The sequence below is a fragment of the Ursus americanus genome, chromosome 7 (genome assembly GCF_024610735.1).
Source record: "Ursus americanus isolate L20-20 chromosome 7, mUrsAme1.1.p, whole genome shotgun sequence".
NCBI classification, from domain to species: domain Eukaryota; kingdom Metazoa; phylum Chordata; class Mammalia; order Carnivora; family Ursidae; genus Ursus; species Ursus americanus.
The window spans coordinates 38271967-38294574 of NC_142133.1; the positions used below are offsets into that span (position 1 = coordinate 38271967).

The following is a 22608-nucleotide window of genomic DNA, read 5'->3' on the forward strand; positions in this document are numbered from 1 at the left end:
TTCCAGTGGCTAGAGCTAAATAATTCATGAGTTCATATTAATATTTATAACTCTAATCCAGGACTACAGAACATTTACTTAACCTCTTCTCTATTATGACCTCCTTCTCAACAAAAATGTTGAGAATCCGGTTTTCAAGGATACTAGGGAATGAAAATTGCTCCTTTGTTTTATCCTATGTTACACATCAAGCGAGTCAGGGTAACAATTCTGATACTACCACCAATATAATTGCTGAAAACATGTAAAAATGTTCCCGTGCTTTCTCTGTTCTCTCTCACCATCTCTCTCACCTTTTGCCACATGCAAAACAATGGTTTGGACCCTTACTTTACACCATAGATAAAAATTAACTTCACGTGAATCAAAGACCAAAGTGTAAAAGCTAAAATACTAAAACTCTTAGAAGAAAATATAGGTACAAATCTTTGTGACCTTGGATTGGGCAACAATGATGTTTTTTAGATACAACATCAAGAGTACAAGCAACAAAAGGAAAATATAACTTGGACATCATAAAAATGGAAAACTTTTGTGTTTCAAAGAATACCATCCAAAAAGTGAAAAGATTATCCACAGGATGGGAGAAAATATATGCAAATCATATGTTTGATAAGGGATTTGTATCTAGAATATATAAAGAACAATTACAACTCAATGATAGGTAGACACATAATCCAATTTAAAAATAGACAAAAGACATGAATAGACATTTCTCCAAAGAAGATCTACAAATGGAGAATAAGCACCTGAAAAATGTTCAACATCATTAGCCATCAGGGAAATGTAAATGAAAATCACAACGAGCTATCACTTCACACCTACTAGGATGGCTATTATCAAGGAGGATGTGGACAAACTGGAGCCCTCATATGTTGCTAGTGGGATCACATATTGTGTAATTCCGTTTATAGGAAATACAGAAGAGGCAAATCCGTGGAGTCAGAAAGCAGATCAGTGGATACCTAGGGCGTCTTTGGTGAGGGGATGGGGAGGTTAGAAATGACAGCATAAAGGTATGGGATTTCATTTGGGGGTAATGGAAATGTTCTAAACTTGAGTGTGGTGATAGAAGCATGTTTCTATAAATACTCTAAAAGCCACTGAATTGTACACTTTAAATGGGTGAACTATATGGCCTGTGAATTACACCTCAACAAAGCTCTTTTTAAAAACTAAAAATAAAAAATAAAGTAAAAATAAAGAAGATAGTTGTACCACATTTATATGGTTGAGTACATATCCGATATATATAATATTCTCTTAGCTCTCATTTATTTGTAATCTGACAAGTAATTATATATTGAATGCTCACAACCTGTCCCTGTATCAATGTCTCTCTAGTTATTTTGGTGGCCTGAAGATGATTTCTCTCTGATAGGTTTTTCAGGAGGGGCTCACGAGAATAATATTCCCCAGTTTTTATATGTTAATAGTTTGTTGGTATCCTTTATATTTGAAAGTTATTTTTGTTGGATAGAAAACCTTGTTTTATACTTGGTTTTCCTTGCTTATATTATTTTTTTTTTCTCTTTTTGTCCTGGCATAAAGTGTTGTCAGAAATTCTGATGATATCGGAAACAAACTGAGGGTTGCTGGAGGGAGGGGAGAGAGGAGATGAGGTAACTGGGTGCTGGACATTAAGGAGGGCACGTGATATAATGAGCACTGAGTGTTATATAAGACTGATGAATCACTGACCTCTACCTCTGAAACCAATAATACATTATATGTTAACTAATTGAATTTAAATAAAAAAATTTAAAAAATTCTGATGATAATCTAATTTTCTTTTCCTTAAAAGTCACATGCTTTTTTTCCCTAGATGCAGAGAATTTTAATTTTCCTTTGAAGACCAATAATTTTACTCGAATATGTTGGGGTCTTGGTTGTTCTAGGTCAATAATTTCAGCTCTGTGATATGCTCTTTCAATATGCAGTTTTAAGTCTTTTTTATTTTTAGGAAAATTTTGTTTGTTGCTGTTTGTTTTGTTTCATTTTTAATCTGTAGGGTGTAGCATTTGTTCTGTGTCCTTGCTTTGATTTTCTTCCTTAAGCATTCCTATTACTCATGTGTTTGATCTCCTTTACCTTTCTTCCTTCCTTTTTATTTCTCTTCATTTCTTGTTGATTTTAATTTTTTTCTTCTTTTTTACTTTCTATTTTTCTTCAGCTGCATTGACTTGTTCATGTATTCTTTGCAGTTTCGCCTTCATTTCTGAAATGATTTCTTCCTTTTGATTCTTGTTCTTTATTGAATTCTGTCACCTCATTTCTGCATTTTTCTAATTATGATTTAAATTGGACTTTTTTTGGTGTGTGTGTGTGTGGTTTCTTTTCTTTTCAAGTAGGCTCCATAGTCATTGTGGAGCCCAATGAGGGGCTTGAACTCACCACCCCGAGATCGAGACCTGAGCTGAGATCAGAGTTGGGTGCTTGACCGACTGAGCTACCCAGGCACCCCTGTGTGTGTGTTTTCTATCATTTTCTTCATGCTCTTCATTTTGAAGTCATAGCTTACGATATTTACCTGTCTTGTAGGCAGGTCTTTTGGGCAAATGCTTTCATTGTCTTTGGGGATGTTATTCTGCTCCTTATTCTCTTTTTTCTTAGAGTAATTTTGGGTGGGATTTGACCTTGATACTATTCTCTTTCTTATTTTTGTGTGAAATTAATTTTCCTGAATTAAAAAAAAAAAAAGATGGAGCTCAGGAAAGCTTTTCTAATTTCATAGAGCTCCCTCTTCTGTTGTTTTTGTGTAGTGTTCAAAAACATGGTGGCTTGCTTTCTGGGATTTTTCTGGCACAGTTCCCCTCCCCCATTTAGGTCTCGTCTGTTTATTTTTATGCCATATTTGGGACATACATATACTAAAAAATTATTCATTGTTTATCTGAAATTCAAATTTAATTGGGAATTCTGCATTTTCATTTGCCAAATCTGGCAAATCCAAGCCTTAGTTATGAATATTTTCCATGTGCTTCGGTTTTGCTAGCTAGTTGTTCTGCTGTTCTTATGTGGAGATTTGTAGAGATTGAATAACTTTGCTGGTGGTGGTGTGGCCACCTTCCCAGAAACCATCCCATAATTTTCAAATGTAGTCAGTCTTCTTTCTTTTCTTCTTCCCCTTTTGGTATAGTCTTTCCTTCATTCGCACACGTATCACTCCTTATCTCCCCAGATAACCCATGTTCTAAACCTGGTGTATATTTATTGTATGGTTTTTATTCTATTCATATTAATCATATACACATATGCATTATATATAAAGATTTTGTTTATTTATTTGTCAGAGAGAGAGAGAGCACAAGCAGGGGGAGCTGCAGGCAGAGGGAGGAGCAGACTCCTTGATGAGCAAGGAGCCTGATGCGGGACTCGACCTCAGGACTCTGGGATCATGACCTGAGCCGAAGGCAGATGCTTAACTGACTGAGCCACCAAGGCGTCCCTCTTTTAGTTTTCTTTTTTTTTTTTTTTAAGATTTTATTTATTTATTAGACAGAGATAGAGACAGCCAGCGAGAGAGGGAACACAAGCAGGGGGAGTGGGAGAGGAAGAAGCAGTCTCCCAGCGGAGGAACCTGATGTGGGGCTCGATCCCATAACGCCGGGATCACGCCCTGAGCCAAAGGCAGACGCTCAACCGCTGTGCCACCCAGGCGCCCCTCTCTTTTAGTTTTCTAAACAAAAAACAAGATCACGTAATATACATTTGTCTTTATCTTGCTTTTCTCAGTCAAAATCATCCTGAGGAAATCCCTCCTAGTCACCTTATAGAACTCTATTTCTTTTTTTTATAATAATAGCACTCAGAAATCTACACGGACTGTAGTGAATTCAACCATGTTCTTAGTGTTGGGTCTTCACTTTGCTTATGGATTTTTGTTGCTTACAAAAGTATCTGTAATAAACATTCTTATGCAGATCTTTACATGTGAGTGCTTTTGTTTCTGTGAGATAGACTTCCAGGAGTATATTTGCTGGGTAAAAATTGTTTCTCATTGTTGCAGGAATGAAGATTGAGTCATTCAATATCTATTGCCTCCCACTTCTAGCTTGCTTTCCCATAAAAGAGAGGATGGAAAATTAAAACCACAAAATCCCCGGCTTTGAACAATTCATCCAAGTAAATACATCTGTGCAGTATTAGATGCTAGAAGTGAGCAATACGGGAAGTAGCCATACATATCAGGTGGTGGAAGCATTTGATTCTTTTGGGGGAAGCTGTATTAGAGATCCTTCTTGCTCTCTTGTCCCTAGCCTCATACATGTCTATAAAAGGTAGCTGTAGGCTTTCCATTGGGACCTTCCATGGTGAGGTTGGGTGTTTCTCCTGGCTCCATTATCACCCAAAATTTCTTATCTATTCTTATAGATAATGTTCTACAATAAATCTCTCTCCATTGAAACATGCTGGAGTATATTCTGTTGGCTAAAACAAATATTTCTGACCAGTGCTGGCTGTGATTGCAGGCGACAGTACCTTAATAAGATGGAAAGGTGGGATTGGTTATCTGACCTGGTTGTTATTGAAAGCTGTGACCATCTATTTAAACATCAGAAGATGGGTTGCTGGCATGGTGCCTGGTACAGAGTGGTGAGCAATTACTTTAACTATCATCTGTGGTTACCAGGAGTGAAGTCCATATTGAAGACAATGCCTTAGTGCAGACAATGCCTTAGTGATCAAAGTGGTGACTGTGACAGGCCGTGTGAAGGGCATAAGGAATATAAAGGGTGTGACTTTGTCTGGCTATTTTTAACTGTGCTTAAAGAAAGAAAATGAAAGTCTCAGAGTTTTAAATTCTTGCCTCAAGGTGTGGTTAGACAGCCAGGGAGTTCCCATGACTGCCCTAAAAGAATCTCTTCGTGTGGTCCCACGTGGCTGAGGTTAACTGGGCTGCTGGATGAACATAGGTTGAACCCATAGTCTTGTCTAATCTTTTAGGTAAAATTAGGGCATAGAATAGGAAAGAGTGGTAACATGAAATTTGGCATGGGGAAATTTGGCATGGGGAAATTTGGGATCTGGCAGATACAAAGTACCTCAAACCTCACTGAGCCTATCTTGATAGCAGAAGAATACCGTCTCCTTGCCTTTGTCTGATGTTTGAAGCCCTTCTTATGACCTCACATGAGACAGTTTCCTTGCAGGTGGATGCCAATTCTCCTCATACCCTTTCCACCCCTCTCATTACATCCAGATATAGGAGTCATGTTATCTTATGTCCCAAGGGGCCAATTAATTCAGTCGTTAATTAGTAAAAGAATTGCAACATTTTGCTAATTTATTTTAATAGGACATGGATAATATATGTGGACATGGAGTTCGAGAGATTAGGGACACAATTTTATTTTGGCCTAAATTTGCTTTGTTTTAGAGGATCTAGCTGCTTGGTCAGCTGTTGGAAGGCTGGTGTGGCATATGATATATGAAGTTGAGATACCAGAGACTGTTTGATATGATATAGAAAAATCCAAAGACTTTAGTAGTTTGGAAGTTTTGAGTAGATTTATTAAATGTGTATTTATCATTCACTCACTCCTTTCCTGAGCCAAGAAGGCTCAGAGACCATTCCCTCCATTATGGCATAGAAAAATATACTGGTGAGAAGAGCCCTATATTTTTACAAAGTACAAATAGTTGTCCTCTGTAGACTGAGGATGAGGGGGGATATTCTGCTACTGAAATGTACTCCTTGATTTCAATGGAGATAATCATATCAGAATGGTGGAGGCCATAGAGTGGCGATTACCCAATAGAGAAAGGTGAGCATGGCTACCATAAAAGGCAGCAGGGCTAGACTGGTAATCAGAATAGTTTGACCTCTAGGAAATTTTGATGGTGGCTAACATGAGATACTCAGGGCCAAAACAGACAGCCCACTGAAGTTCTACTTAAACCACATAACTGGGGGGAAAAAAACTTTAGGTGTACAAAAAGAATCCTGACTTATGCCATCACAATGAAGAGTCATGACCTCTTACCCTTTTTCCATTTCTGAGTCAGTTCAATGTCCCAGGGCCCCTTGATGGAAGGAGAGATCAGGAATTCTTGAGGAAGGACCCTGTGATAACTCTTATTCCTAGACTTCCCTCGAAGAGACTTGTGCCTATTTACCATGGTAACTTAGCCTGGGGAAAGAGAAATATATCCAGACCTCCCAGGAATTATTATTTACTGGCTCTGAGCCAGAATTAATCCCCAGGGAACCTGAATTCCACTGTGGTCCTCCAGTCAGGGTGGAGCTTACAAGAGCTAGGAGATGAAGGTTTGGCTACTATTCTACTCATAGGGGTCCAGTGGATCTTCAAATCCACCCTGTGTTTATTTTCCTAGTTCTTGAGTTTATAGTTGGAGCAGAAATGTTCAGCTACTGGTAAAAGAATATACACATACATTGCTCTCTGACCCATGATATCCTGTCTATTATGGTAGAAAGGACCCAATGGAAGTTCTTGGAGATTGCCTTCCCTATCCAAATGATAAACTAAAGACAATATCGCATCATTTGGGGGAATTTCTGTAATTAGGCACCATCAAAGACTTGAAATATTTATAAGTGATGACTCTTATCACATCACTTCACTCATCTGTTCGAAGTGTGTCTTGAATAATGTTATTGGATGATATAAGCTTAATCAAGCGGTAACTTCAATTGTAGCTGCTGATTGAAATGTGATCTCTTTACTGGAGGAAAAATCAACTTGGCCCCTAGTACCTGGTAGGCTGCTATTGATCTTTTTTTCTATCGCCCAATAAGCAGAGACTAGGAGAGGAAATTGCTTTCACCTGGAAGGTCAGTTGTATATTCTCCCGGCTCACCATTACTTCAATTTAGCATTGGATCATAGTTTGGCCTTTATCATTACTCACCATCCTGTTAGATATTGTTTTGATCCAATAAATTGATGACATTCATTCTGATAGGACTAGGGAGCAGGATGTAGCAGTTTTCCTCAATTCTCTGATAAAATATATACATACTAGAAAGTGGCTGTGAAATCCTACAAAAAATCCGAGATATCACTTCAAGGAAGTGTTTGGGGATCCAGTGGCCTGGGGAATGTGGAGATGTTACCCTGAAAATAAAAAAAAAAAAAATAGCCAAGAAAACAAACAACAACAACAACCCATCTTGCATCTGTACCTTTAAGAAAAAGGTATGATATATAGCAGATCATTCTGGATATTCGAGACAACATATGCCATATTTACTGAATAATCTGTATGCCAACCTGTATCCCAACCTGGAAGGGTTACATGATTTGAGTCAAGCCCAGAATAAGAAAAAACTTCAGCTTGTTGGAACTGTTCTGGCATTTAGCTCTTATGACCCAAAGTATCCAGTGGTGCTTGAAGTATCTGTGGCTGATTGCAATGCCTATAAAGTTTGTGAAAAGCCCAGATAGAGGAGTCACAGTGTAGCAACCATCAAGGGGATCAGTGAGTTGAGATAGAAACTTTGTACTCACAGGAATAGAAATGTATTGCGTATTCCAAATTACCCTCACTGGTTTATCATATAAATTTATTTTATATGTATACACACACAGAAGAACATATGCATATATAGAACAGAATTTGTCTACATATGCCACATACGAACTTTTGTAATCTCTTTTTCTGATTATAAAAGCACCATGAAAATGAAGCTATTAGTGGATTAATTTAACCATCAGTGGCAATGACTCATCCTAAGGGAGAGTTTGCCACCAGGAGTCAACTGCAGGTTTTAGTCAGCTTCCAGAAGCCAGCTGGGAAAGGAAATTAAAGGTTCTCCAGTAGGCAGACATCTTTATCAGCTCCAGTGAAACCAATTTTATTCTGAAGTTCTATTCTGAATCTTTTGATCAGCCAATTCAATGCAATCTCCATTGATTACGTTCAATAATGTTTGCCAAGCACCACCTTATATGCCAGATGCTGTTTTAGGCGCTAGGCACAGAGTGCTGTGCAAAACAGATAAAATCCATTGTCTCGTGCAGCGTGTATCCTAGTGGGGGGAGACAATAAGCAAACAAACAAACGTTGAGTGGTGATAAGTTTAAGAAGTAAAATAAAGCATTGGTGAGTACACCAGGTTATTGGAGAAGGGTTCTCTAATAAAGCAAGCAGACTCTGTAAGTGTTCCAGGCAATAGGAACAGCAGATGCAAGGGCTCTGAGGTGGGAGTGGGCTTGCGTATTGAGGAGCAGTGAGGACGCCAGCGTGGTTCAAGTGGGTGAGCAAGAGGGATGGGCAGGAGTTTAGATCTGGAGGTATCTGGGTAGGGGTCCGGCTCTTGTAGACCATGGTTAGGACTTTGGATTTCATTCCTAGTGAGACTGAAAGTCCTTGCAGGACTTTGAATAAAGACATGAAATACTCTCATTAATTATTTAACTGGATCGATCACTCTTGTTCCCCTGTAGAGAATGGTCTATCATGGAAACTAGTTCCATATCTTTAAGTTTCATCATCAGCCACATACAAGAATGCAAGCTCTTTTAATTTCCCCTTGCTGCAGGACTTTCATCTGCATATTTCTGCAAGTCTTCTTTGGCTAGGAACGCCTGGGTGGCTCAGTTGTTTAAGCATTTGCCTTCAGTTCAGGTCATGATCCAAGGGTCCTGGGATGGAGCTCCGCATCAGGCTCCCTGCTCAGGAGTGACCTGCTTCTCCCTCACCCTCTGCCACTCCCCCTGCTTGTGCTCTCTCGCTCTCAAATAAAAAAATTAAAAAAAAAAATTTTTAAGTCTTCTTTAGCTCGTCCTTCAATGCTGACCTCCTTCCTCCAAACCTGTGCTAAAATTATAGACAAACTTCCCTGTCCCCACAGCCTCTTACCTCAACCCATCCTTAACCACACCTAGCTTGCTCCTGAGGATACAGCTGTCCTTGTGGCTTCTGCAAGGGAAGTTGACAGTTTCCTATGTTCCACTTACAACAGGGCTAGGACTTGTGCTGTGCCTGCTCCTACTGCCCCACTGGAAACTTCCAGACGGTATGGTTAAACAGGAAGGATCATGGACCATGTAGTCAGACAAATTGGGCTTAAAGCCACATTGCACCCCTTCTTACTGGCTGGGTTCTATTGGGAAAATGATTTAACTTATCTGAGCCTTGATATCCTCATCTGTGAAATGCTTTGCTGAATTGTTGTGAAGATTAGAAGAGGCAATAATTATAAAATACCCATCATAATGCCTGGTGCTCAACAAGCCTTAGTCTTCCCTTCCTTCCTGTCCCTTCCCCTCCCCTCCCCTCCCCTCCTCTTTAAAAAAGATTTTATTTATTTGACAGAGAAAGACAGAGAGATGAACAAGCAGGGGGAGCAGCAGGCAGAGAGAGAGGGAGAAGCAGGCTCCCCGCTGAGCAGAGAGCCCGACATGAGGCTCAATCCCAGGACCCTGGGATCATGATCTGAGCCAAAGGCTTAACGGACTGAGTCACCCAGGAGCCATCGCCCCTCCTTTTAAAAAAATATTTATTTATTTGAGAGAGAGAGAGAGAGTGGGAGGGAGAGGGAGAAAGAATCTGAAGCCAACTCCACGCTGAGTGCAGAGCCCAATGCGGGGCTCAATCCCACAACCTTGAGATCATGACCTGAGCTGAAACCAAGAGTCAGATGCTTAACTGACTGAGCCACCCAGGCACTACTGTCCCTCCCCCACCCTTTTTAAAAAGACTTACATATTTATTTGGGAGAGAGAGAAAGAGAGAGAATGATCATGAGCAGGGGAGGGTTAGAAGGAGAGGGAGAGAGAGAATCCCAAGCAGACTCCCTGCTGAGCACAGAGCCCAACACAGAGCTCTATCTCAGGACCCAGAGATCATGACCTGGGCTGAGATCAAGACTCAGCTGCTCAACAGACTGAGCCGCTCAGGAGGCCCCCTCCTGTCCCTTTGATGTCCACATGGCCCTCCTTGTGACTTATCAGGATAATGTGCAGAAAGAACGTGGCACCTGACTCACCTTCTTTCTCATTCAGCTCTGTTTCTATCCCAGGGGCTTTTAATAAACACAGGGGGAGACTTGTTTCAGGGACTTTCTCCTGTAGTCACATCTTGGGCCTTTACAACTGCAGTATTTCGGTCTCCAGCCAAGACCTTCTATTTCTCCATTCATCCTTTTATTTGTCTAACCGTCTTGTGCACACAGTCTCTCAGTGCTTTTTCTCTGAGTCTGACAGCTGCATCCTGGGGCTCTCTACCTTCTCCCCTATTTGGCCTACACTTCCTTCTGTGGATCAGTGACAGGTTTTGGTTTCAAGCGACAGAAGCTGATGCTGGTTAACTTCAGTAAAAAAGGAATCTACTAGAAGGATATTGTGGGACGCATAGAACCAGTGGGAAAGCTGGAAACGAGGCTTCGAAAACGGGTGGTATTGTATGTTAGGTTCATCATTCAGTAGATATTTATTTCCTGTCTTCCCTCAACCTCTATAGGAGAGATATGATGTCGAATATAGCCATGCGATGTGCTTTGGGCAATGATGTGTGGGAGAAAGTGACAGTGTGACTGTGGCCTTAAGAGGCATTTGTGTTTCCACTCATCTTGCAGAGCTTCCTACCTCCCTCACGGAAGGAGCATTCTTTGAGAAACGGGCTGGTCCGCAAAGAAGGAGAGACTTGTGGACGAAAGTCACCCCAGCCAACTCATACACCACTGACTGAAACAGGTATCTCCAGGCAACCAGCTGCTGCATGAGATTCCATGATTTTTTGTTACCTGCACTAAGTATGAGTAGCTGACCAAGAAAGGCAAGAACCAAGGAACCTGGAGAACAGAACCCATGACTGAGGTCATGCTACAAATTCCATTGTCTGTTGCTACTGCTGAACTCTTTTTTTTTTTAATTTTTATTTATTTATTTGAGAGAGAGGGAGCATGAGTGGGGAGAAGAGCAGAGAGAGAGGGAGAGAGAGAATCTCAAGCTGACGTGTGCTGAGCATGGAGCCTGATGTGGGGCTCGATCCCATGACCCTGAGATCATAACCTGAGCCAAAATCAAGAGTTGGCTGCTTAACCGACTGAGCCACGCAGGTCCCCCAACCCAACCCAACCCATTTCTTTACCCTGCAGATCAGGGAGATTTCTTGAGATTTCTATCATTTTCTGGATTTAATGTGCCTCTGAGCCATCTGGGTATCTTGTTCAAGTACAGGTTTGGTAGGTCCGAATGGGGCCAGAGAGTTCACATTTCTAAGAAGTTCTCAGGTGATAGTCCCCAGACTATGCTTTTGAGTAGTGCAGTTCTGAATGGTTTCTGTTTCACTCCCTTAGGAGTCAAAGTCACATATGGGAGCATCCTAGGCCACATGTCCATGCCTTGGCTCCTAGGGGGCAGGTTGGGGGAAGATTTTCTATAGTGGGTGGGGAAGCACTGTACTGTCCTTGATATTTCAGAGAAAAGAAAGGAGTTGTTCTCAACCATTATGGTACATCAGCATTACTTGGGGGTTGGGGGTGTAAGTGCTAGTTTAAAGATCAGATTCCTGGGCACCAACCCAGACTTCATAAATCTTATTCTCCGGGTGATAGCAGCTGGGATTCTTCATAAAACATACTTCAGGTGATTCTAATGAAGAAAGTCTGCAGACCACATTTCGATTAACATGAATAAGAACCAGGAAACATGAATTCAACTTCTTGCTCCCCTTGCCTGAGTAAAAGATGTTTATTGATACCTGTCTTTTCTCTCCTCTATGAGAAAGCCATACTTCTGTTTGAGGGTAATCCTTCCACTTGAATCCCCTGTCATCCTCTCTGCTTTTATCAATTATCTTTTTGTTTTCTAGCTTCAATATCTTTCTTTCCTTTGGGTCAATCTTCTCAGCACAGTAATAAACTCAATTATCTTCCATATTAAAAAACAAAACAAAACTCTTGTTGTGGCTCTTTTCCTGTTCTAGCTACTACCTTTTCCTTTTTTTTTCTTTTCATCACCAAAATCATCCTTTCTACACTCAATGTCTCACCTTCCTCACCCCCAATCATTTCCCAACTGTTGCACCTGGAGTCTGTTCCCACCACTTCAGCAAAATAATTTCTTGTGCAAGTTACCAATAATTCCTTAATGCCAATTTCATTAGATGTTTTTCAGTTCTTATTTTGTCTTTCTGTTGCATTTGATGCTTTTGGCCTCTTCATTCTTAAAACTATAGTTGGCCCTTGAATAATGCGGGGGTTAGGGGAGCCTCCCCACCATGCAGTTGAAAATCCATATAAGACTTGACTCCTCAAAAACTTAACCACTAATGGCCTACTGTTGACCAGAAGAAGCCTTACTGATAACCTAGTCAAATAACACATATTTTAGGGACGCCTGGGTGGCTCAGTTGGTTAAGTGTCCTGGGATCGAGTACCATATTGGGCTCCTTGCTCGGTGGGGAGCCTGCTTCTCCCTCTGCCTGCTCTGCCCGCCACTCCCCCTGCTTGTGCTCTCTCTCTCTCTCTGATAAATAAATAAAATCTTAAGAAAAAATTAACACATATTTCGTATGTTCTATGTATTATGTATTGTGTTCTTACAGTGAAGTAAGCTGGAGCATAGAAAGTGTTATCAAGAAAATCATAAGGAAGAGAAAGTACTTTTATAGTATTGTACTGTATTTACCCCCCCAAAAATCCGTATATAAGTGGATCTGTACGGTTCAGACCTGTGTTGTTTCAGAGTCAACTGTATTTGATTTCCCATACTCTGTATTACCGCTCTTGTATTCTCTTCCTATCTCTCTGGTAGTTAGTTTCTTCTCAATCTGTGCTCTCCTCTTCCTTCTTTGGAATGTGCATATTATTCAGGGTTCCATCCTTAGCCCATTTCTGTTTTATACTGAGTTGCGAATTTCTCTTAACACGTATGTGTTTGTTGTCAGCAACCCACACCTCCCTCTTCCCCAAGTCCCAGACCTGTATCTACAACTGCTAACTGAACATCCTTAACTGGATATCTTTTAGGCAACTAAAGCTCAATATGCTAAGAATTGAACTCATGACCTTTCCCTAAAGACCTGCATGTGTCTAATTTTGTATTTCCTTCATCAGCTCGGCTGCCCAAACCAAAATGGGGGATTTATCTTACTCCATCCTCCTACCTCTTCTCCCCGCGCCCAATCACCAGGTCCTATTGATGTCATCTCCATGTGGCTTTTGCATCTGTCCTCTCCTATATCCATGCCACTATCTGCATCCTGTCATTCATCATCTGAAGTACTGTTGTTATTTCCTTATTGATCTCCTTTTTTTCTACCAGGGCCATTCTCCACAACATCCTGTGTTTTGGTTCCTAAGGAGAATGGGTGAAAAGATATAGGGACATATTGGTGTAACTCAAGGATACAGCCATTTGTTTAAAGGATGGTGTAGTTGAAGGAGAACCCCAATTTGTTCTCTGGAAGGCTCAGAGTCAGGAGACATCAGTTTGTCTTTCAGACTGTCAACTTGGCATATGGAAGCTGCTGAAAAGACTTATACATTTCAGCTGTTAAACTAAAAGCAGTAGCTAGGGGTTGAGAAAGACACACCAGAGTATTGTTTTCATTCCCTCTCCTTTTCTTTTCTTTCTTTTTAATTTTTTAAAATTTTATTTATTTATTTACTTGAGAAGAGAGAGAGAGCACAAGCAGAGGGAGCAGCAGAGAGGGAGAGAGAGAAAGAGAGGGAGAAGCAGACTCCTGACTCGGGGCTCTATTCAGGACCCTGGGATCATGAGCTGAGCTGAAGTCAGACACTTAACCGACTGAGACACCCAGGCGCCCCCTTTACTTTCTTTTTTAAAATTGTTTTTTCTTAAGTGGCAGAAGAGCATAGGGAGTCAAAAATAACAGTATGAAGATAAGGGAGATCATATAGAGAAATCATTTTGTAGTTAATAAAGGTTGTCCAAAAACATAATAGGCAAGATTAGTGATAGGGCAGAGGATGCTGAAGAATCAGAAAATTAATCTTGTTTTGCTGTAATGGGCATAAGCTATCCATTTCTGTAGTCTGCAGCTTCTGGAGAATTCCCAAGAATCACAGTTTGAGGTCTTCCAATGAATTAGACATCCAGTATCCCAGAAAAAATGATGCATGTATTTTTAGTTGGGTAGTATGTATCCAGGATCAATGCCTTTGGAGTTTCACTGTTGGTTTGTTGTTGACAGTGCCTGATGAGGTTTTTCCGTTGAGAATCGAGGGAAATTTTTTTCTGAAGCTTTTTCAGAAGACCAAATCTCTAGATTTCAGATCAGGCAGAAGCTGCTTAGGTGGGTGCTTTGGAAATGCTTCGTTGCTTTATTGTTGATAAAACGGGAGTTATAGAGTGGATCCTCTGCAGTAATTAGTCATATCAGCTTGTATTAAGGTAGAATCTAGTATTGGAAAGGATTCCTAAATACACGAGGGAGCCTGTTATTAACTCAGAAGGAGATAACTTATGGGTCTTACAATAGATTGATATCATTGCTATCAAGAAAAATGGAATTACTTTGGGCCTTGGAAATTTGAGTGTTTCTGAGGGCTTTGATAATTAGTTTTTGAATTCCACTAGTTCCCTTTAATTTTCCTGAAATTTGTCCATGATAAGGACAGTGGAGTTTCTAAGTAAATGGTAAAGGTTTACGGAATTATTCAATAACAGTATCACTGAAATGTGTGTACCTGTTACTGGAGAGGTACATTGGGATTTCTCAAGTCAGGAATACAAAATCAAGCAATTTTTTTCTATCATTACATCCATAGCTCTCCAGCAAGGAAAAGCCTCAACTTGTCATAAGAAGAGTTGTATTTGAATGTACTCGTGTTCATAGGAGCCCTGACACTTTGGGCTCCAGTCTATGTTCTCTCTCTATAGTTTTGCCAGAATTGGGTCATTGGCAGATAGGACATACATCCTTGGCAATACCCCTAAAAATTACCCCACCAATGTTGGTTTGATATCATTGCCAATTTATCTTTGCTATTGTGGATAGATACCATGAAGAATTTTCACTGGACTCTAATTATGGCTATGTCCTTAAGTAATAGCAAAGCATCTCAAGATTCTTTAATTTGCTATTCATTTTATAGGAGTTCCTGAAATAGTAAGGAAATCTGTTTCTAAAGCATTTCAAAGTCATTGACTAACCTAAAAATATATGTACTATCAGAACACATACTTGTCCTTTATCCTTTATTAACTGATAGGTCTGGGCCAGGGCAATTTACTGGATCTACAGAAGGCTTGGGATGGCACTAACTCAGCCAGCCAATTACTAGGTAAAAGACTTGGGCAAGTTATTTTTCTGAGCATTAGATTTCTTCAAATATGAAATGGTAGTAATACTCGTCTCACAGAGCTGTGAGCATTTAATGAGTTACTGCACAATAATCAATGAATAATACCTATCACCAAGTCCTTCACGTTGGTTATCTGCTTTAATTATCACAACCATCCTATGTGATGGCCTCTTACCATTTTATAGAGGCTCAGTCACACAGCTTTAGGTGGCGATGTCAGTTTTCAAACTTCTATTTTTTTCTGAGAGCAAGCGTCCGGTTCTTAACCGCTCTCCCGCCCACTGCTAGGTTCAAGTGCCCATCATACAGCCTGTCGCTAGCAGGCACTCAATCTTTAAAAATTTAGTTTGCAAGTTTGATTATCATGGGTTTGTTCTAGGGTCTGATCTCCTCTGGGTGCATGGGCAAAATTCAGTTTTGACCTGGCCCAGCCGAGGACTAAATTCTCCCCTCCCTCGACAGGAGCCCAGTCCGGGTTTATTGTGAGCTTTCAGTACTGTGAGCGGGATCCCAGCGGGTGACGAGAGTGACGCCACCCCCCCGCCACCCCCCCCCCCACACCTCTGCGCCCCCGCGGGGCGTCCTTAGCAACGCGCGCTTTCACTCCCTGCCCCGCCCAGTCCGCGCGGCGTCGCGCGGGGCGCGAGGCGGTGGCGGTCTTTGCGCCTGCGCGCGGCCGCAACCGCCAGTCAGCTCTCCTCCCCTCCCCTCCTCCCCTTTCCCTTCTCCCCCTCCTCCTCTGCCTCCTAGAGCGAGACACCAATATGGAGCCTGAGGACTTACCATGGCCAGGCGAGCTCGAGGAGGAGGAGGAGGAGGAAGAGGAGGAAGAGGAGGAGGCGGAAGAGGCGGAGGAGCGGGCGAACCTGGACTCGGACGAGGTGGTGATGGTGGAGGAGGTGGAGGAAGAGGAGAGGCGGGAGCTGGACTCGGACTTTAACTACGAGAGTCAGCCTCGGGAGAGTACGGACGACGAGGACGACGAGGAGGCCAAGGCCTGGCTGCAGGCGCACCCTGAAGGGCCTTTGCCTCCGTCGTCGCTCCCGAGGCACCGCTACTCGGAGGACGAGCTGACCGGCCCGGAGAAGGTGAGCCGTGCCGGGGAGAGATGGGGGCTGAGCCGTCGGGCACGGTGACTGAGCGTCTCTGCGCGCTCAGCCTGCTCTCTGCCCCGCTGCCTCCTGCTCGCTGCGGGTCACGGTGTCGGACAGATAAGCGCGCTTTTAAAGGCTTGTAGGGGCCGTCTCTCGTCCTGGGCCTCCACTCTTGCCCAGGTTCTGGCTGACTACGCCAAGTCTCCCTTTCTTTATGGCGGAGACCTCTCTTGTTTCTCTCTCTCTCTCTCTCTGGGTCCCGGGCCTTTTGAATTACACCAGCTGTTTCGAGAGTCCGTATTCCCAGTGGGTGTGGTTAAGCAAAGCTTTGGGGAGGAGGCGGGGCTCCTCGTGCTCCACTGGAGGGGAAAAGGGCGTTGGTTGGAGAGGAGAGAGTGGTTCTCCAGGGACTGTCTTGTTGGGGAGACAGAGATTAGTATGCCTGAAGAGCAGGGCTCTCCTTGAGGTAGTAGTGCGGATTATGGACACTGCATGATTAGTCTCCAGAGGCTGCTTCTCCGGACCCTTGTTTGTAGCAAGAAAGGGGAGTTCCCCGTAGGTAGCAGAAGGCTTATGCTGCAGTTCCTCTGGAAAACTAGGAAGCAAATGGAGAAAGAACTGATTTTATGGTCGGCCCCTGAAGACCATTTTGAAAATAACTATATTTAATTCATTAGCTTTTCAGGAAGAAAAAAAAAAAGGTTTGCTATTAAGTTTGAATATCAAATCATCAGACATTTATTAAGTTTCTGTTGTGTGCAGGGCACGTCGTGGGAACCAAAAGAAGCCTAGTGTTTATTGTCTAGGACTGCTCCATAGACAAGATGTAAACTGTGCAGAGTGAACAAAGTACAAGTGAAAAGACAGAGACTTTTTCTAGACCTGTGCTGTTCAACACAGTCATCACTAGCCACATGTGGCTCTTTACATCTTATTTAAAATTAAATAAAATTTAAAATTCAGTACCTCTGTTGTACTAACCACTTTTTTTTTTTAAAGATTTTATTTATTTATTTGACAGAGATAGAGACAGCCAGTGAGAGAGGGAACACAAGCAGGGGAGTGGGAGAGGAAGAAGCAGGCTCATCACAGAGGAGCCTGGATGTGGGGCTCGATCCCAGAACACCAGGATCACGCCCTGAGCCAAAGGCAGACACTTAACCGCTGTGCCACCCAGGCGCCCCTGTACTAACCACTTTTTAAGTGCTCAGTAGCCACACTTGACTAGTAACATTATTGCACAGTGCAGATATATAATAGTTTGATCATCACAGAAAGTTCTTTTGGACTTTAATGCTATAGACTGTTGATCATTAAAGAGTAATAGTTATTGTTTTGCCTGGTAAATATTCCATTGGGCACTTATCATTGAGCAGTCACCATGGGCATTCACAGCGTTGTGTTGGATGCTAAGGAATCTTGGTGAACCCAAACATTTTTTTAAAATCTCTGCCTTTCTAGTGTTCAGGTAAGAAGAAGGCAGACAAAATTTAGTGGGCCACATAGAGTAAAACTATGTGCTAATATACTTTGAAAGCATATGGTAAAGGTATCTGACCTTGTTAGTGAAGCAGGGGAAAGCTTCCCTGAGGAAGTTCTGATAGAGCTAAGATCTGAAGACTAAGGGAAGAGAAAATCTCCCAGTTGAGGGAAAGGCACATGTAAAGATGCTGTTTGCGAGAACATGGCATTTCCAGGGAACCAAAGGCCAATATGGATAAAGGCTCTATCTCTGGAGCTTTGGAATTGTTTAAATGGAATTGTGACATTTGGAAAATGTTTAAAACATTTTCAGTGATAAGATTTGTGTTTCAGAAAGATCACTTTGTAGCACAGTAGAGAACAGCTTTGATAGCAGGATGGGGTGGGAAGTGGCAGTAAGTCAGGGATGCTAATTATTAAGCCATTGTAGCATTGCCAGGCAAAAGATGATAATATTTTGGAACAGGAAAAGTGTTGGTGGATATAGAAAAAAGTAGACTGATTCAAGAAATATTTAAGAGGTAGGGGCACCTGGGTGGCTCACTTGCTTAAGCGTCTGCCTTTGGCCCAGGTCGTGATCTCCAGGTCCTGGGATCAAGCCATGTGTGGGGAAAAAAAAAAAATCCCTGCTCAGTAGGGACTCTGCTTCTCCCTCTCCCTCTCTGTCCCTCCTCCCTGCTCTTTCTTGGTCTCTCTCAAAAAAAAAAAAAAAAAAAAGAGGTAAAATCATCACACTTACACATTAATTTTACATTTTTACTACACTAATAATGAATTAGATGTGGAACAGGAAGGCAACAAGGTGTCTGTGTGTTAGATTATTGGATGAATGGTTGTGTCAAACATTGAGATATGGCCAGGTTAATGGTGGGAGCTATGGAGGGAGGGGTTGATGAGATTGGTTGAGATTAGAGTTAAGTTTATAAGATTGTTTTTGGAGGGGCGCCTGGGTGGCACAGCGGTTAAAGCGTCTGCCTTCGGCTCAGGGCGTGATCCCGGCGTTCCAGGATCAAGCCCCACGTCAGGCTCCTCCTCTGTGAGCCTGCTTCTTCCTCTCCCACTCCCCCTGCTCTCGCTGGCTGTCTCTATCTCTGTCAAATAAATAAATAAAATCTTTAAAAAAAAAAAAAAAGATTGTTTTTGGAGATAAGAAGAGAAGTCTGGGTTGGAAATTTCAACTTGTAAGTTATTTGCATATAGACCATAATTAAAGCCATTCTTGTGGATGAGGTCTCCTAACTTTTATTTTGTTCTATGACTTCTTATTTGAATAACTAGTAGTATTTAAATTTATATCTCTAAGCCTAGAGGAAGAGTGTATTAAACCACTTTAACTCTTATTAAAGCCAATGTGAAAAACTATTATCCTGTTTTTTCCCCCTTTGTTAAATGATTTTATTTAAAAGGCACTCACCACAGGAAAACAGCACCATAATTCCACCTAATGAACTGTGAACCTAATATAGAGCAATTAAGAGAAGGAACAATTAAAGACAAATGATCAAATAAAATTAAATAGCAGTTTATTTAAATTTATTTAAATTAAATCAATTAACATATAGTGCATTATTAGTTTCAGAGGTAGAGTTCAGTGATTCATCAGTCTTATATAAAACCCAGTGCTCATTACATCACTGACCCTCCTTAATGTCTATCACCCAGTTATCTTACCCCCTCATCCTCCTCCCCTCCAGCATTCCTCAGTTTGTTTCCTATGATTAAGAATCTCTCATGGTTTGTCTCCCTATTATCCCATTTAACAGTATCTATGTGTAATAAAAATCTTGCTTCTTAGAGCCCAGTGTTTTTTTCCCCCAGAAGTGTTTTGTTTTTGTTTTTTTTGAGAAAGAAATCAATATTTTGATATTTTTCCTCTCTACCTTGGAGAATATATGAAGGTATAGATGGTGTTCTGTGTTAAAGATAGTTTTTTTTTTTTTTAAGATTTTATTTGTTTATTTGAGAGAGAGAGTGAGAGAGTACAAGCAGGGGGAACAGTAGAGGGAGAAGGAGAAGCACGCTCCCCGCCTAGCAGGGAACCCGATGCGGGGCTTGATCCCAGGACCCTGAGATCATTACCTGAGCCGAAGGCAGACGCTTAACCATCTGAGCCACCCAGGTGCTCCATAAAGATAGTTTTAAGATGATATAAAGAGTATTAAGATTTTTTTCCTTTAGTTCACTGACATTAAAATTTACTGGCATAAGTTGGAAAATGTTTAAAGGAGAAACTTTATATGTGTCTTGCTAGATATTTATAAACTATAAAATCTTAGTTTTTTTTTTAAAGATTTCTCAATTCATTTGAGAGAGAGAGCGCATTTGAGAGAGAGCACGCGAGAGCATGCTCATGCAAGTGCGGGGAGGGACAGAGGTGGGGGGTGTTTTAAGCAGACTCCACACTGAGCATGGAGCCTGACCTGGGGCTCCATCTCAGGATCCTGATATCAGGACCTGAGCTGAAACCAAGAGTCCTTCCATTGCTTAACCAACTGTGCCATTTAGAGATGAGTTTGTTATGTAGTATTTATTTATTTATTTAAAGATTTTATTTATTTATTTGACAGAGATAGAGACAGCCAGTGAGAGAGGGAACACAAGCAGGGGGAGTGGGAGAGGAAGAAGCAGGCTCATAGCGGAGGTGCCTGATGTGGGGCTCGATCCCATAACGCCGGGATCACGCCCTGAGCCGAAGGCAGACGCTTAACGACTGCGCCACTCAGGCGCCCCTGTTATGTAGTATTTAATGCAGTGTATTAAAAGGATGAGACCAAATGATAGGAAATATTAATTTCATTCAGTCTAGTCTCAAATGACAAAATAGTAAGAATTTGCTTCACTTATGTATCTCTTACTAGATCATAAGGATGTACTAATGGTAATGCGTAAGGTAGTGATTTTTAGTCCTGTTCCTGAGACTGAGCTAAGGCATGGGACTGTGTAAATTCAGAGCAAAGTGTGCCCAGCCTTACAACCAAGTCTTTTTAAGAGTTCAGGGAAGTGAGTGGTTCAGAGCCTTTACTGTGTAGGCCTTAACGCTGGTCCTGCAGACCATTCAACATGGATCATTTCAAACACCTCTCCTTGTAATTCCTAAATTTAAATTTCTGAGCTGTGCTAGGGAAAATAATTCGGTTATGTGGATTGGTATTACCAGAAATTCTTGGTCTCCAACTTCTTTTTTTTTTTTTTTTTTAAAGATTTTATTTATTTATGTGACAGAGAGACAGCCAGCGAGAGAGGGTACAGAGCAGGCGAGTGAGAGAGGAAGAAGCAGGCTCCCAGCAGAGGAGCCCGATGTGGGACTCGATCCCGGAACGCCGGGATCACGCCCTGAGCGGAAGGCAGACGCTTTAACGACTGCGCTACCCAGGCGCCCCTTGGTCTCCAACTTCTAACTGGGTCATCAACAGTGTTTGGAAATCTTTGTATGTTTCCTCCTCCAGCTTCTTACACATCTTCACTCTTCTATAGCCCTTGCGGATGTTCAGCACCCTCCCGTCAGGTTATCATTACATAGAAGAAAACAGGCCTGAACCCTTTCTTACCTTTTTGCCCCCATGTCCAAATTTGTCCACAGTGTAAATTTATCTTTTTTGACCTGTTAATACATATTTTATTCTTAATATTAATCCTTTCTTGTTTTCCTAGGATAAAAACTATGCCATAGTGTGTTTTTCTCTTATGGAATTGCTGGGTTTTAGTTGCAGATATTTTATAAATGATTGTGGTTTTAAGTTTAAAAAAATTGTTTTCTTAACCTGTCTTTGTCAAATTTAGCATCAATATTATACCATTTTCATACAAAGTACTAGAAGGATTTATATTTTTCTGTGCCCTGAAACAGTTTAAGAAATGTAAGAATTTTTCTTGCATGTTTGAAAAATAATCTCTAGTGAAACTACTTTGCCTCTGGGTTTCTTTTAGGGTTTGGTTTATATAGACACACTTTTCTTGGTTAATTTTGGTAATTTATGATTTTTGTAGAAAATTATTTTAGCAAGAATTTCCTGTTAATTATAATGGAGTGTTACACAGTATTCTTTACTTTTTCCATTGCATCTGTAGTTATTTCCATTTCTCATTCTTGATTTTATGTAACTATGTTTTATTTTTCTCTTGATCTAACTAAGGATTTACTTATTTTGCTTCTTTTTTCATTGAAGGAAAGCTCTTGGATTCAAGTTTAATTCTATTGCTTTTCATCATTTAATACATTAATTTGAGTTTTCATCTTTTACTGTTTCCCTAGATTTATTTTACTTGAGTGCTTTGTTTAAATGCTTAATTTAAAAACATTTTCAACAGATTTATTGAGATATAATTCATGTCATACAATTTATCCTTAATTTAAAATACATAATTCAGTGGTTTTCAGTATATTAATAGATGTGTGCAACCATCATTACAGTCAATTTTAGAACATTTTTATCACCTCAAAAAAAAACCCCAAACCCTGTACATTTTAGGTGTCCTCCCATCTTCCATTCCTCTAATCAACTGTTAATCTAATCAACTTTTTCCTCTCTTTAGATTTGCCTGTTCTGGGCATTTAATATAAAAGGAATAATATATCTTTTTTGACTAGCTTCTATCACTTAGCATAATGTTTTCAGGAAACATCCATGTATATAGCATGGATCAGTACTTCATTCCTTTTGTGGCTGAATAAAATTCACTTGTATGGATATATTGTATTTGTTTATTCATTCATCAGTTGATGAATATTTGGTTTTTGTTTCTACCTTTTGGCTATTATGAATAATGTTGTTGTAAACACTTGTGTAC

At 40.9% G+C, this 22608-nt stretch overlaps 1 protein-coding gene across 8 annotated transcripts in view; it reads left to right on the forward strand.

Moving 5' to 3' along the window:
• Positions 1-15932: 15932 nt before the first annotated feature.
• Positions 15933-22608, forward strand: part of ALMS1 (ALMS1 centrosome and basal body associated protein) — a 214840-nt gene continuing 208164 nt past the window's right edge. For 4 of the 8 annotated variants that reach the window (XM_045788273.2, XM_087863546.1, XM_087863545.1 and 1 more), the window contains exon 1: positions 15933-16332. In XM_045788273.2, coding sequence (XP_045644229.2) covers positions 16009-16332 — 324 coding nt within the window. In that variant the 5' untranslated portion in view covers positions 15933-16008. The remainder of the gene's footprint in view (positions 16333-22608) is intronic. The other 4 variants (XM_045788274.2, XM_087863547.1, XM_087863548.1 and 1 more) reach the window with 2 other exon arrangements.